Source organism: Ptychodera flava, chromosome 4 (assembly GCF_041260155.1).
Source record: "Ptychodera flava strain L36383 chromosome 4, AS_Pfla_20210202, whole genome shotgun sequence".
Classification (NCBI taxonomy): domain Eukaryota; kingdom Metazoa; phylum Hemichordata; class Enteropneusta; family Ptychoderidae; genus Ptychodera; species Ptychodera flava.
Genome location: NC_091931.1, coordinates 17281743 through 17298093, shown reverse-complemented (window position 1 = coordinate 17298093; position 16351 = coordinate 17281743). Strand labels below are relative to the sequence as shown.

The 16351-nt window shown below is 39.3% G+C and overlaps 1 protein-coding gene across 1 annotated transcript in view; it reads left to right on the top strand.

Annotated features, from left to right (window-relative positions):
• The window catches only part of LOC139131041 (atrial natriuretic peptide-converting enzyme-like), a 68649-nt gene that overhangs the window by 42400 nt on the left and 9898 nt on the right, over positions 1 to 16351 (top strand). The window contains exons 7-17 of the mRNA XM_070696966.1: positions 3191 to 3298; positions 3731 to 3838; positions 4637 to 4744; positions 5601 to 5708; positions 5983 to 6093; positions 8720 to 8833; positions 11645 to 11773; positions 12348 to 12461; positions 13151 to 13270; positions 14013 to 14111; positions 16034 to 16147. Coding sequence (XP_070553067.1) covers positions 3191 to 3298; positions 3731 to 3838; positions 4637 to 4744; positions 5601 to 5708; positions 5983 to 6093; positions 8720 to 8833; positions 11645 to 11773; positions 12348 to 12461; positions 13151 to 13270; positions 14013 to 14111; positions 16034 to 16147 — 1233 coding nt within the window. The remainder of the gene's footprint in view (positions 1 to 3190; positions 3299 to 3730; positions 3839 to 4636; positions 4745 to 5600; positions 5709 to 5982; positions 6094 to 8719; positions 8834 to 11644; positions 11774 to 12347; positions 12462 to 13150; positions 13271 to 14012; positions 14112 to 16033; positions 16148 to 16351) is intronic.

Here is a 16351-nt window from a genome sequence, read left to right as displayed (position 1 = left end):
AATGCATATAGTGGCTCTGGCTGTGTGTCGAGCCCGGGCGGCTGTGCACGACCCTTGTCCATTTCAAACGCGAACAAGGAGGCAATGCGATACATGCGCATGCCAACGCGTCGCGATAAGCTTAATTTCCCACTTCCTCAAGTGGTTATACCGTCCCTCCACCCACCGGTCCGGTGGGTGGAGGGACAAGTTGATGTATGACAGTCAGCGGCACTTAAGCTGGATTTGATCTTGCATTGACCGGGCATTGATTCTTGAACTGTACTTGATTCACAAGCGCTTTAAAGGTTGACATTTCTTGTCACGATACTGCTCAAAAGATTAACTCTGTCGATATAAATCATCAATCCAAGGGCGAACTCTACAGATGAAGATAAAATTCAAACGTACTTTTGTCTTTGCATGTCACAGGTTGTAACTCGGACCAATTCACGTGCGCCGATGGGTTATGCATCCCTGACACCTGGCAGTGTGACAAGTGGAATGACTGCGGCGACAACTCCGACGAAGACGGCTGCGGTAGTTCATTTCTTATTACGTCATCTACACTAACACGCAGGCTCAATGCCGGCCTTCCTAGATTCAAAATTTGCACCACTGTCACTAGTGACAGTGTATGACAAAATGCGCATGAGTATGTTTATGTTTGTTTATTTGCCATAGAAATACGACGTACTGTGTACAGAATGTCAAGAGTGGTGTGATATTTAAAAAAATATCTAAAAAAAAATGTAATAGTGACATTTCTGCAGAAAAGGTAATGCTATATAATCATTGGAATGTGATCTATGGCTGGAAAACAGAAAAGCTTACGCCTCGTGTCACGTTGAGACTAACTTTGAACCTTTTGTGTACTTTCTTGTGCGAAATCATCAGCCTACATATGCCGAGCGAGATAAACAGATTTTTTTCTGCAGTATTTTCAAATGAGGCAATGGTATCTGCTCTTAGGGAGCGTTCAGTTATTATGGCCGGGGGTGGGCCGGCAAAATCCAGGGGGGGGGGGTCACCTCAAATTTGAAAACTGCAAAGGGGGGTCATGTATTTTTCAAACAGCTCAGAGGGGGAATCACTTAATTTTCATAAGTATCAGTCCCATCAAAAGGCAGTTTCAGTGTTCAGAAATATTCTGGGAGATAAAAATGATTTGTTGCATGATTTCATTCTCTGAAGTTATTCAACTGTAATCTGAACAAAAGTATAATTATCTGTCACATGAACATCTTGACTTGGCAACTCTGAGGCTTGTCTTATTGTAAATAGAGCTCACTGAGGGCAATGAACAATTCCTATTACTTACATATTAGAGATATAGCAAGTTTTGTCAGGGAAATTATTTAACAGTTACTGTACTGAGACTACTAGTACCATGAAAAGTTAAATAATACTTTTAGGTGAAATTCCAATATCATAATTGTTGTCCACATCTGAACTTTCAAATACCCTATTGGAATCAAGTACATTTGTATCAATTATCAAACACCTACAAAAGCACAAATTAATTTTGTTTAGCATTGTAAAAAGAATATTCTTAGTGTTCTCATTGACTCCAATGTATAGTGAATCAACATTTCGGTGAAATTCCAAAATCCAATTTCTTGCACACATATCAACCTTTAACAATCCCAGGCTAACTAAGTACTTTAAAATGAATTATCAAATGTCTATAAATACACAGATTTTGATAGTTTTTTATTGGAAAAAATTATTCATAGTTTTCTCATAGACTCCCATTTACAGTGAATCTACATTTTGGTATAATTCCAAAATCCAATTTCTGGCAAACACATCCATTTGTTACCACCATAATCTAATCAAGTACATTAATATCAATAATCAAGAGTACATAAATACTCGGGTTTACTTATTTTTGTATTGGAAAAAAATTATTCATACTTTCCTCATAGACTCCCATGTATAGTGGATGAACATTTTCAGTGAAATTCCATAATTAGATTTCTTGTACACATAATATGCACCTTTAACCATCATATTCTAATCAAGTACAGTTATGTTAATTATTGAACGTCTGTATATGCACAAGTATACCAAGTTTTTCATTGGAAAAAAATTATTCACAATTTTATCATTGACTCCCATGTATAGTGGATGAACATTTTTGGTGAAATTCTAAAGTCAAACTTTTTGTCCAAATGCCAGTTGTAGCAACACTATTTCATTTTAAGTACATCTATGTAAATTATCAAATATCCATAAATGCATAGATATAGTTTTGCATTGAAAAAGTATTACATAGTTTTCTCATACATTACCATGTATAGTGAATCAACATTATCAACAGCTGATTTTCAATTAAAAATCCAAATATCAAAATTTTGTACACACACGCTTGCGCAAAAATATTGCGATCCACGTGTAATTTCTGTCCAACCCCTGTGAGGGGTAATTTCAAAATTATAGCACGTCAGAAGGGGAAATCTGTGAGTTTGTAAGGAAGGTCATTTGAAAAAATCTAAGATCTTTTTTGGGGGATTCTATCGCTCCATACCCCGCCCCGAGGTGTTCGTGTGTGCAGCTTTACTCAAGCAATGTGTGTGTGTGTGGGGGGGGGGGGGAGGGGTCATGAAATTTTTGTCATCTTAAAAGGGGGTCATCAATTTTTTGGTACAACGGGTAGGGGGTTCACTTATTTTGACTGATGCGCAGGAAGAATATACCGGCCCACCCCCGACCATAATAACTGAACGCTCCCTTACTAGTACGTAGAGTGCGACAAACATCGTCTCACTCCAAAAGTAACCTGTCTTTGATTGATGTAAAATTCTAAAAGATTGTGTCATAGCTACTCGGGCGTAATTTATTTAATTTTGCCTTTTCCATGTTCTATCTTCCGGTTTTTGTTTCGTTCTCTTGGTCAATGCAATCTGCATCTGCCTGTGATTTTGATCTACTACATAGATTAAAATCTACTCATCACAACAATACTAGAACAACGACAGAAACAGTTGTTCTTGAGACGCGGTACATATATTAAGTTTGAGAGGTTTAGTCTTAGGTTTCAACGGTTTACCACTAACCACCATCCTGCTTTCACCTTGCAAGAAAAACGATCTCGTTACTGAACACTCGATGACCGTATTCAAAATAGTTAAGTCTGACCATCGGAGTAAACTCCTAGATACGTAAAAACGCAGTTTTGCGCTGACACGTCTATGTCACATCTCATCAGGTTGTGCAGACGATGAATTCACCTGCAGCAACGGAGAGTGTGTCCCTGGCTCCTGGGAATGCGACCATTGGGATGACTGTGGAGATAATTCCGATGAAGTGCATTGTGGTATGTCACATGATCAAAACTTCCTCCTTCGATAAATAACAATATGTAAGGATACGACGATCTTTGATCATATGATCATTTTTACAAAATGTTTATGTCATGTTTCACACACACACATATACACATGGTATTACTGTCAAATCGTCCAGTTAACATACCTCCTCATACATAGATGCATACATACATACATACATACATACATACATACATACATACATACATACATACATACATATATATATATATATATATATATATATATATATATATATATATATATATATATATATATATATATATATATATATATATGACCTCGTTACTGAACACTCGATGACCGTATAAAATAGTTAAGTCTGACCATCGGAGTGAACTCCTAGATACGTTATAACGCAGTGCTGTGCTGAACACGTCTATGTCCCATCTCATAAGGTTGTGCAGACGATGAATTTACCTGCAGCAACGGAGACTGTGTCCCTGGCTCCTGGGAATGCGACCATTGGGATGACTGTGGAGATAATTCCGATGAAGTGCATTGTGGTATGTCACATGATCAAAACTTCCTCCTTCGATAAATTACAATATGTGAGGATACGACGATCTTTGATCACATGATCATTTTTTACAAGATGTTTTTGTCATGTTTCACACACACACACATATAAACATGGTATTACTGTCAAATTGTCAATCTTAACATACCCCTCATATATATATATATATATATATATATATATATATATATATATATATATATATATACATATATACATATATATATATATATATATATATATATATATATTTAGTTATTGATTTATGGGCAATAAATTACTTCAAGTACAAAGTAATGAAATCTATTACTTTGTACTTGAAGTAATTTGTTCATATATATATATATATATATATATATATATATATATATATATATACATATTTATATACATATATAAAATTGTAAAATATGAACATTAGCAATATAATTGACACGAAACTGCTAAACATAAATTCCGATGTGTGAACACAAGAGCTGAAGTTAAGACAAGGAAAGGATTCCTTGAAACCAAAAAAAGAATTTGGACGCCTGCGAAAGATTGAGAGAAAAAACGTGTGGTTTGGCCATTACATCAGGCGAAGGTTACAAACTGGCAAAGATTGCAAAAACAATTCAAATCTACATGTTCATCATCATTTCTAAAAGCAGCTTCCAACAGGTGGTCGGACGTTGAGGGCGCAGAATATTTACTCTTTGCGACCGACAAGAACGTTACCTCAATTGTCGCTTGATCTTTGCCTCCGACCTTTTTTCTCAAAAGTAGTTTTCTCTCCCTCCCAAAGGTTGCGCTGATGACGAATTCACGTGCAACTCGGGCGGCTGCATTCCCGGCAGCTGGGAGTGTGACCAAATGGATGATTGTGGTGACTACTCCGACGAATGGAATTGTGGTAAGGATTTAAATTTCCATCCCCGGAATCCAGTCATTGCACTCTGAAAGTCCGATCAGTGTCTAAGTCTAGCTGCGGCCTGATCCTGTTCTTCCGCAAACTTACGATATAAAGTTTTATGCGTATTATTGGCCCTTCTATTTGAATGCGCTCAAAGAGATACCCTAAACGTAGCCCTCGATACATGTATTATACTTCTCCCAGTGTACACTTGCAGAAAACTGATATTATGATCAGGTCATTTTAGGTCGAGAAGAATTTGCCCGATGTGGAAAATAACAGGCGTTTTGCAATGCAAAGACCATGGATACCATTCATGACGTTGACTGCTGTACAAACCGTTACTCCGCGAGATATATCAGGTCGAGCACAAACCCTCGGCAAAGTTAGAAGGGGTGGTCGCAAAGTCCGCGCGTGAATTGTAGAAGTACGCATTGGGCAGCGCAGTGCATGGCCAAGTGAAAGACCAAACTTACGGAAACACATTGAAGCGCTTTTTTAAGTTTATTCAGGATCAAGTCAGAACTTTCTAGTATACCCGGTAGGCGTCACATCATGCGGCTGAGAAACCCCATTTCCAACTGAACAGTGGAAGATGTCAACGTGGTAAATGATGTACATGGGTAATTGCACTGATACCGAACATGTACATGTCCTGAAAAGTATGCAATTTAGTTTGAAGTGACTAATAAGCCTGTTGTGGCTTGGCGTCTTTTTCACTAGTCGCTATAATAAAAACTGCTTATACAACTTTGCATATAGAATACACTCCATGAATGAATTCCATGCTTGTATTCATTTTATGCACACCAAATAAGTATAACGCTTAGCTTTAATGCATTTTTTCACCGTTTAGGATGCGGCGAAGATGAATTTACGTGTGCTTCAGGTGGTTGTATTCCTGGTCACTGGCAATGCGATGAAATGGATGACTGTGCCGACGGTTCCGATGAGCAGGATTGTGGTAAACCTCAAACAATACAGTTAAAACCTCTTGAAGAAGTTGATATATATCTTGTCCGTTATTGCCAACATACATACATACATACATACATACATACATACATACATACATACATACATACATACATACATACATACATACATTGCATTCCTATATGTGTGAATGCATGTGCCTCAATGTGTGAGTGTACTCCTATTTGTTTGAGTTATCTTATACGGTCGAAGTAATCACGTGCCTGACTAGTTGACCTTTGACATATCATTGACTTTGTCAGGTTGTGGAGATGATGAGTACCAGTGTGCAAGTGGAATGTGTATTCCTGGTACATGGGAATGTGACCAGTTTGATGATTGCCATGACAACTCCGATGAAGAACATTGTAGTGGTAGGTAAACTCGACTGTTTATTCTGGAATATAGAATCTTATAATCCCACCAGTCATTTCGATTGGAATTTGAGAGATGCAGCAATTTCATGACAGTCCCTCCTCATCTGAGTGGAGGGACTGTTATTTTATCGATATGTGTCGTAAGATCTGATACACTATGGTCTCGTTCGATAATATCGAATCAGCTGAGGAGTATAGGCTGTCCGTGAAAACTTAAAGTGCTGTTGTTTTATTGAACCATTTTCCCAAAGATTCCGCTGCTAGAAATTCGTCTTTCATTCAGCTTGTAAGTTTGCTAAAAGAACAAAAAATGTTAACTCCACAAGCTTTTCTCGTGAAGATAAATAAGTGCATTTTGCAAGTCCGATTTCTGGTAGACGTATGCGTCTCTTGCAAATCGTTATGCCCAGACACCTTGCAAGCACTTATCGATGTAATGAAAACAGTTGTGATTACGCACTGCTGCTTGAAGTGACCCATAAGCCTTGAGGGCTAGGTGACCTCCTCCACTTTAGAGCACGTCATATATCTGTTATATTGGTAAAATGGTGGTGATGCTACACGCCACGTGAAAGAAATTACTCTGCTAATATTACTAACTCTTTGTTTTTATGAGTAATTTAGGAAGAATTAGCCTAGTCAACTATTAAATAGTCTTATCGTTGCTCCATGACCGTACTAACCTACCACATTTCTTTCCTTTCTGCCTAACTGTTGGTGCACGTGCCAAAACTCGTGGCCGCCGAGTAACAAGTAACGTATAACCGATTAATTTATTCATGGAGATGGGAAATTCGCAGAATTTGTATTTTACCACTAAATTTAGCAAGCCACATGGAAATACCATCAAAATCAGGCTGGAAATTTCACTGCAACAAGGGTTGTGATTACATTACATGTCTGGACTTGACTTTGGAGTTACAAATGTTTTTGAAACACTTGCTGATTGCTGTCTGATATGGCACTGATTGTAACGATATTATGCTACTTTGAATTTTGGAGGGCTGTCCTTTCCTTCTGTTTTTTAAAGTGGTGCGCTTTCTTTTAGTCGAATGTCATAGGAAACGCAAGGTACCTGCATGTGATACAAAATCATGTCGCAATGATAGGGTTCCATCGATATATGAGAGTGATTTCCCACGTGACCTTCGCCATCACACTCGATTAGTTAAAAACTTTTGTCTTCGGTCTGACCGTATACATTCTGCATGCAGGCATGAGTTAGGATTTTGCCCAGACCGTGTGACCTCTTTATCTGCTGTCCAAAATGGCTTTTTCCTGTATTTCGTTCACTGCAGTGTGTGAATGGAACGAGTTTCAGTGCGGCACCGGGCACTGCATTCCCCTCAACTGGCAGTGCGATTCATGGGACGACTGCGGCGATAGCTCAGATGAACAAGACTGCGGTAAATTATTTACTGCAACGTGCATGCCATCATCGGTGAATTGCATTGGTTTAGATACATTCACGCATGCGTACATTCAATGGCTATGAAATTACTAGATGACGTTGAGTTCTTGGGAACCCATCTCACCCTGAAACCCCTTGTCCACTAATGTAGACCCACTCTACCAGGCATGACAACAAGACATTTACTGAACCCATTCTGCAGTGTTGCAGCCAGGAAATTTAAACCAGGAACCAATGTGTCTCTCTACCGTTTATTTTTGAGGACATTTTGCACATTTTGGGACAACATGTGTAGACTGTCAGTCAAATTTTGTAAAAGTAAAGTAAAGTAAGCCTTTATTGAAATCGTATCCCAGTTGGGATCTTGATCGTAAAGTACAATAAAGGTTTTGCAAAAACAACAATGAAGAGTATATATATATATATATATTATATATATTATATATATATATATATATATATATATATATATATATATATATATATATATATATATATACATGAGGTCTATTATTTTATTATAAATTAGTTTCACTAAACAAAATTCAAGCTACCGGAGCTGCGTCGTTACGCTTTAATTTCAAGCAATTGTGACAGTACACCGTATCTGCCTCCGATCAGAGCTCAGTCTGACTACAGCCAAGTGCAGCGTTTTAGTTACTTTAATCACAGCTTCGAAACAACGTAATATAAGCCTCAAAATAATCATGCAAAACAAAGGCCATCGTCCATAATAAATATCACTTACAGACTACACCCATTGAACACAGTCGAGTGAGCCCAAGGTGACCCGTAGTACGCGAGAATGCGGGACAACGGGTTCCGTTTTGGGGATATTGTCGCAAGGGCGCGTCCTGGCTGCAACACTGATCATACTGAACGAAAATCCATCATATAGGCCAATTTGCAGCGCCTCGGAAGATTTTAGCCAATTGGTTAGCCGAAAATCATTGTCATTATTGAACCATTTTCAAACAGCTAGCCAGCTGCACAACAGCCCTAGTTTTAAATTGCTGTAAATAACGGCAATCTACCAGTCAGATATAACCTTCCGAGCCGCTGCACATCACAGGCCAACGTGAAGTGACACTGAAGCATTTAGCCAATTGGTTTGCATGTCTGCGGGACCATGTAAACGCTTTCACCTGTCGACCACCCTCCTGCATATGAACTCCATGTAACAAATCTGTTGTTCGTCGTTCTTTTCCTCAGGTTGCAATCCAGATGATTTTGTCTGCGACAATGGCATGTGCATAACAGGTGACTGGGAATGCGACGGATGGGATGACTGTGGAGACAATTCCGATGAAGCCCACTGCGGAGCAGGTAAGCGTCATTCAGAAAAACAGGGTGCCCCGACGTCACTAAGCAATTCGCAATAAAGGAGACCGACCATAACCAGAGGATTCATTGAACTTATCGGTCTGCCTGGCGCGATTCCTTAAAAAATTAACTTATAGATATTTTTACGTGACATTTACTCACAAGTGTTTTGTTATTATTAACTAGATGTCACGGTAGCACCTCATGTTACTAAGAACTGAATAATTATTTTATTGTGAGTTTTCGTCTGTGTACGAGTCAAATCAGCGCATCGCAATGTTAATTTGCATCGAAAATTTCCGTTTCATTGTCCAATTTCACGATTCCGTGATCCTTGCAAGACCCCTATCAGAGTATTTTCTTTTGCTAAAGCCTGTCATTGTGATTTGTCCCCTGTGTGTAAAAGCAATCTTAGTTCACACAGTATTATGTTCTGAATCACAAATTGGCTTTAAATTCTCAAGCAAAGAAATTCATTTTTCGCATGATAGAAACTCGAACTTTCAATGCTAGGACTATAGAATATTATAAATATGTAGGTCGTGTAAGGGCAACCATGGAAATTGCCTATTACTGCAAATTCATTCGAGGGGGTTACTATAGTGTCATTGATATGAGTAACACCTTCAGGCCAATTGTGGTCAAAGGTCCAGAGGAACATAATAGTTACTAACCAAGGGGTGCCTTAATATTTCTTCCAGACACCCCAGACGGTGATCATCCTGGATTGCCAGGTATTCCATGAACATGTTTACTAAAGTACCCCTCTTCTACAAGCGTCCCTAATGCATCCAGATCCATAGTCTGGTTTAAATTTGGTTTCATGGCATTTTATAGATTCGCCGACTTCTCTTATCTCTGTCCCGTACTTCTCTCTTGGTGCGTGCACAAACCTCTACAAACCAATGAAAATGTACTAAGGGCTAACAGCGAAGGAGTCGACCAATTGTCCTGCTCGGGCTAATTTCCTTGAAAAAGACTTGGTTTCCGGCTACTATTGGCACAGTCCTTGAAATCCCGGGCTCAACTCTTGAAGTAAATTTTGCCTCTGATGCGTATAAGGTCCTTCTTCTTATTCAGCCACTGAACCTCACAACTTTTGGAACTCTTGCATGTTCCCTGGATTCCTAGATGGGAGCGTTCAGCCCGCTTGTTGCATGAGCATAAATTGAGCTTCCGCAGGCAGCAGACGTCTGGAAACGATGTTCAGAATCGCATCCACGTCAAGTCCAGACGATCTAATTGTTGGTCAAGAGGTGACCACTTTTCAATCAACACTTAATTGTCCGTCTTATGTACAGTAATGTGTCCGGAGGGTACATGGTCGTCCGACGGTAGCGAGCCCTGCCAGCCGTGTCCAGAGAATACGTACACACCCGAAGTTGGCAGCACTCTGTGCGTTGCCTGCCCTCCAGGGGCCAATGACATACCACAGTGTTCCGAGACCAGCGAATTCGCCCCAACATCAAATCCCGTGGTTGCAAGCAGCGTTATTCCTGTATCAGGTATAGCACACAACGACATCAAGATCCCAATCAAAGCCCTATCATTCTGCTTCTTCTGTACATTACGTCACAGCTGGGTCACGGCCTGGGTGTATAATTGTTTTTCGGATACAACTTTTTTCGGATGATTTTAAAGGGCCAGTAGCCGTACTTTTGGTGATTTTTTTGCACATTTTTTGTAATCGTAATGTCAACTTACAGTTTCTTGTTCTACTCCACAAAGCATGTTGAGATACAAAGTATTCAGCTTGAAAACTCAGCCTGTAACATGTGTAAACTGCATCGCTATTGTTGACAACTGCATTCTGGTCCGAACTAGAATTCAAACATAAACACAGTGCACATTACACGTATAGACGCTGTGTTGACAAGATAATAGGTCAAACCCGGAATTCGAATGGACCACGGTAAAAACAAACCCACGTGTGTAAACGCGCATAGGCGAACGTGTATTTCCACACGCGTTAGTGCACATGTGGGTTTGTTTGTACCGCGATCACGTGATCTCTTGGGCGTACTGAGTCTGTAGAACGCATCGCGTCCTTTTTATTCCGGAGTAGAACCATTAGTCGATTCTCATCATGCTTTGGAGAGTAGAACAAGAAACTACATTAATAACAGAAATAGTGAAAAAAATAATCAAAGTTACAGATACTGACCTTTTAACGCTTATAACTCTTTTATTGTCTGAAACCTATAAAGGCTCACTTTGAATCATGTCAAGAAAATAAACTTTTCTTTATCCTTTTCGATAAAATCGAAAACTTCAATTTTCGAAAAACGTACGCGTGACCATTTTAATTTCAACTCGGCGACATAATTTGCTTCCTAAATCGAAAACTTTGCATCGTGAATCTTGCGTTTTATTCTTGAATTTTGAAGTGGATATTGCAACGTTTCCACGTGCAAAGATTTAGAAGATTTAAAAGTTGAAAAGTTCTCTTTTTCAAGATGCGTATTGCATCGATGGGACACAATTACACCAAAACAGTTCCTGAAATGTCGACACTGAATTTTTCTGGGGAATTCTTTATGTTAACACATTCGGGGCGTTCTCTTGTTAATGTAGGGCTCATTCCATGGAAAAGCGATTGCCGGGTGGTCCTTTCCTCCTTTCAGCCAATATTTTTGACGGATTTGGTTCTGGGTCTTTTTGACGTCAATAGTTCCGTAGATCATCTGTTTTCTTATTTTCCAGATAACGCATTCCCTGCAGTAATTTGCTTCGTTGCATGTTTCAATTTATTCACTCTGAGTGTGCACTCCCCGGCATTAATTTTCCCATGTTGTATTTTTCTTTTTGCCCCAGTGACGGAACCGCCTCCCCCGGCGTGCGGATATGGATGTTTGAACGGAGGCATTTGCGGCTGGTCAGGATATGGATCGGAGTTCGATTGTTCTTGTCCCGCTGAGTACACTGGAAGATTCTGCGAAACAGGTAAGCTTTGAGGTTGTAACGATTAAGTTATTAAGCTTGTTGTATTGAATTCTATCAGGGTTCTCCACGGGGGGATTTTGTAGAGGTTGGCCACCCCCCTTTTTCGGTAACAATCTATTCATATGTTAATGATTTGACAAAAGAATGTACTTATTTTTTTCACAACAAAATATTATGTAAATTATATATTATAATGTAAATTGATCGCCCACTGTTTTTTCAAGCTGTGGAGAACTCCGTGTATTTTATTGTATTCTATTGCATTGCATTGCATTGCATTGCATTGCATTGCATTGCATTGCATTGCATTGTATTGTATTGTATTGTATTGTATTGTATTGTATTGTAATTTATTGTATTGTGCTTTGCTGTGTTGTTGTTGTGTTGTATTGTATAGAAGTGTTGTACGATGCAATATGGTACAGTGTAGTGTAGTGTAGTGTAGTGTAGTGTAGTGTAGTGTAGTGTAGTGTAGTGTAGTGTAGTGTAGTGTAGTGTAGTGTAGTGAAGTGTAGTGTAGTGTAGTGTGATATGTAAAATGTAAGTATGCTATAATCTTTTAAATACTCTGCAGAATTTCCAAATTGCGACGTGGATGGCTGTTTGAATGGAGGTAGTTGTATCAGCGAAAGTTTTGAATCTTGGTGTTCCTGTCCCTATCCGTTTACTGGATACCAGTGTGAAACCGGTATGTATAGAGTAGTCATACGTATATGATCATGAAGAAGCCAGAAACGCTTTTTGCAAAAAAAAAGTCGCATGCGGTCACCTTTCAGTTTCTGTTCATTTTTCCCGCATCAACGGGCATAGAATGGGCAAGCGGGCAACTTTTTTTAGCGTCGACGGGAGGGGAAATTCAATTCTTTCGTAAGGCAAGCAACTTTAACAGAAGCCTCGAGCAAAATCACATGATTAAGACAAGGTAAAGAAAATTTGTGGTGAAAAGAGGTATGTGGATGAGAGGAGAAACTTTAAAATTGTTACTGGAGGCCACTAATGGACAGCTTCCATTCCTCGAAATGTTAATTTGTTCACAGTCATCAGAGCAACGCAATAGCATGTAAAATCTCCTCTGCTAGTAATAATGTCTTTAAATTATCTCCTGACGAAGCATCTAGAGATTAAACACCATCGTCACAAAGTATTTTTCACGACTACGTCGACAACCATGAAATGACCCAGAAATATTCACACGGAAATTTATTGATTGACTCTATAATTGTGTTTTAAATAATAAATACTGAATGAATACTTATATACTTATACTTATATACTTATTTTGAGCGCAGATTGTCCATCCATCTCGTACGACCTGCATATGCCGATGCAAAAATTGAGAAATAATCGCTGATAATTTATTTTTTTTATATTGTTTAGAGTTTGTGTGTGCTGACGATAGTACATGTCAAAATGGAGGATCATGTTTACTCAGTGACATCGACAATGAAATGACATGTGTCTGTCCTCCTGGTGTGACGGGCTACCACTGCGAAACTGGTGAGTAAAAGTGCAGATGAGATTGCTCAAATGGCGTCAGGGTGCGTGTGCCAGTCTGCAGCGCTCCTTACGTCCAAATTAAATTTCATATTTTCTAATGTGGCAGACACGCGGCCTGGCGCAAAATGAAGCCTCCTTCCAAAGATCTGGATCATTTACACATAATTATCTGCAGGTTTTATCGAGTAATTTTACTTTCCATATATTTTGTTGTTTCAAAGCAAGGTCGGAACTCTTACCTTTGGGCCGATCGTTTGATAAAAACATAAACACTTATTGATTTTAGCTTGTATTTTTTTGACATCAGTTTGTATCTGAAAAAAACATAACCTGCTGGTTATGGCAGTTCGCACCTCGAAAATGAAAGACTAAAACTTTTTCTCAAACTTTCATCATGCAAACTTTCGTCTCTTAAACAAGCAGAAACAATTACCATATACCATTATTTGAAATTCAAAATGGCCGCAATCCCTGTGTTATCCCCAATTTTGAAAATAAAATTCCCGATTTTCACAACACTTTTTTTAACTCGATAAGCTCCAAATGAACCGCCACAAGTGGTTAGCCAAAAGAATGTTGTAAAAGTTTGAGCGTCCGAATATCTGTCCCCCGAGGCGCATTCTACCTTTTAGACCCCAGCAAAGGAAACCGAACAAAAATATTGTATATAATATTGTAATTTCGTGAACAAAAATTATGATTTAATGTGCTTAGCAGTAATTGAACAAATCGACTTTTTCAGTGCTTCCAAGCTGTGAATCTTGTTCGCCCACTGCATCGTGTAACCAGGCACCATGTGATTGCCAAGGCGACTGTGCAGGGCCCGGGACGGAACCCCCAGGTAAGAAATGCCGCACAATATCGTATATGTACACGTTAAAGATTTTTGCTTTTTAATGGAATAAAAGGTCAAGGACGTTCGATTGCCGTAATCGCTTTGCAATTGAAGCATTATGTTGATAGATACATTTTAATGTTAAAGGAACAAGCTAAAAACATTGCAACCTATATGTTGTTTAGGAATAACATGATTTTATTAATGTTGTCGCAGCACAATCTTGAACAAACTATGGATTATGTGTTTTGCAAAGCTAATATTGAACTAATTAACCAACTAAAAAGTAATGTCATCTCTCTGTCCTCTTGTACCATCCCTCCTGGTGTTGTGTTTGTTTGTCTGTTCGGTCGTGTCCTTTGTCAGCACCCCTATGTCCAGCTGGTACGTTCTCTCCAACACGACATGATCCGTGCATACTTTGCCCCGAAGGGACGTACGGTCCGTATGATGGCTTGACAGAGTGTATGAAGTGTCCCTTTGGTCTGTATGCACCAGACATGGGCATGATAGCGTGCATTCCGTGCCCACAAGACACAACGGGCATTCCTGCTTGTACAGGTATCATTCAAAACACGTCGCCGAAATTGTTCGATCCAAAAAAAATATGTAGATCAGAAAAATACACGCAACTAGTTGTTGCGTCTGAACGGTGTACAGCTCCCCGTGTTCGATTGAAATCTGTGAAACGAGGGAAAATTTCTATATGCTTAACTTTTTATCCATGCGACATGATTTTTTCAATGCACTGACGTCATTCACAGACACTGGAGTCTTGCTTCGGTATGTTTGATTCTATCAGACTTGATTCAAGTCAATGAATAAAGACTACTTCATATGGCATCAAGCATAGTTCATCACCGCGCGATCTTAAAGCGCATTTCCTTCTACTGACCATAAGATCGTCTAAAAGCAATATCATTTGAAGATCATGGATGCAATCTCCTCGTTTTCTTGCATGTTTGCACGTTTGAAGGTTTATTTGTATAAAATCGGCGCATGTAGGGTATCTAGTAGGACGCACTTTCTTACAGTTAGATTGCGGTGGCTTTTTCTGCATGGTCTAACAACGTATCCACGTGCACTCACTATAAACCGCTTGCAGTAGGATTTTATCAGTGGTTTATTCATTGAATAACCCCATGAACTCCATGTAGGCAAGTCCTCAATATGGATGCGCTCTTGAAGTATAAGGTTGCGTTCTGTTAGTTATGCATGATGGTCAAATACGCCCCATCCCCATCCCTCGCTAGACCCGAAGTTTAAAAACTGGAAAACGAGTCTTGTCTGGTATGCATGGTAATATGTACTATGGTTCGCTAAGAATTCACATTAATTTGTTGGCTTGACATTCTCTAGAAAGGGAGACATGTTGCAACTCTTAACCAACACTAGTGATCTATCTTATCGATATCACTGAACAAAGGAAAATAACACGAGCTTTGGCCAAAAAGACTATTGATGGCAGGGAGCTTTTTCAAGTATAAAATCAATTCTTTAAAATGTGGGTAAGTTTTGGGAGATGAAATAAGATATAAAAGATACAGTGCAAGTGAAAATTCATATTGATAAATAGCATTATATAACCTTTCGCATTTTTTTATGGTATGAATCGAACCACGAACCGTCGCTGTTTTTAAAACCGGTTACAAGGTTTTACAGGGATTTTGAACGAAAACATCCCGCGTTACTCGGCATAAGAATGGGGAGGATCATCGCTGAAGCGATATTTTTCTTCAGGCATTTGTCAAAATAAGCTTTGCGCACACTGGAGAATGGCGGATAACACCAAGAAGCCTCGTTTTCCTGTTTTGAATCAGGAATCAGGAATGTTGACAACTCTCTCAGTCATTGAGCTACTACTTGTCCAATGGCTGTGTGACGAACGTGGAAATAACGACAAAAATGTATCCCGTTATCTTTCGCAGTTACGGAGTGTACGGCCGACGAATTCCGCTGCTCTGATGGCCAATGTATCCCTTTAGACTGGGTATGTGACGGCTGGCAAGACTGCAACACTGATTCCGATGAGGCAGATTGTCGTAAGTGTGTCTTTCTTACATTATTCACTGGAAAATCTTCACGTACATGGGTTCCTGGCCTCAAGCTCGAGCTCTGTCTGATAAATCCCTGTTCTGCCTGTCATGTGTTCGAAAACGAAGACGTACATCATGCGATGAATGTCAACACTTCACACCTCGTTCTGACCACATTCCCTCCACTGACACGGGATGAGGGGCTGTGTT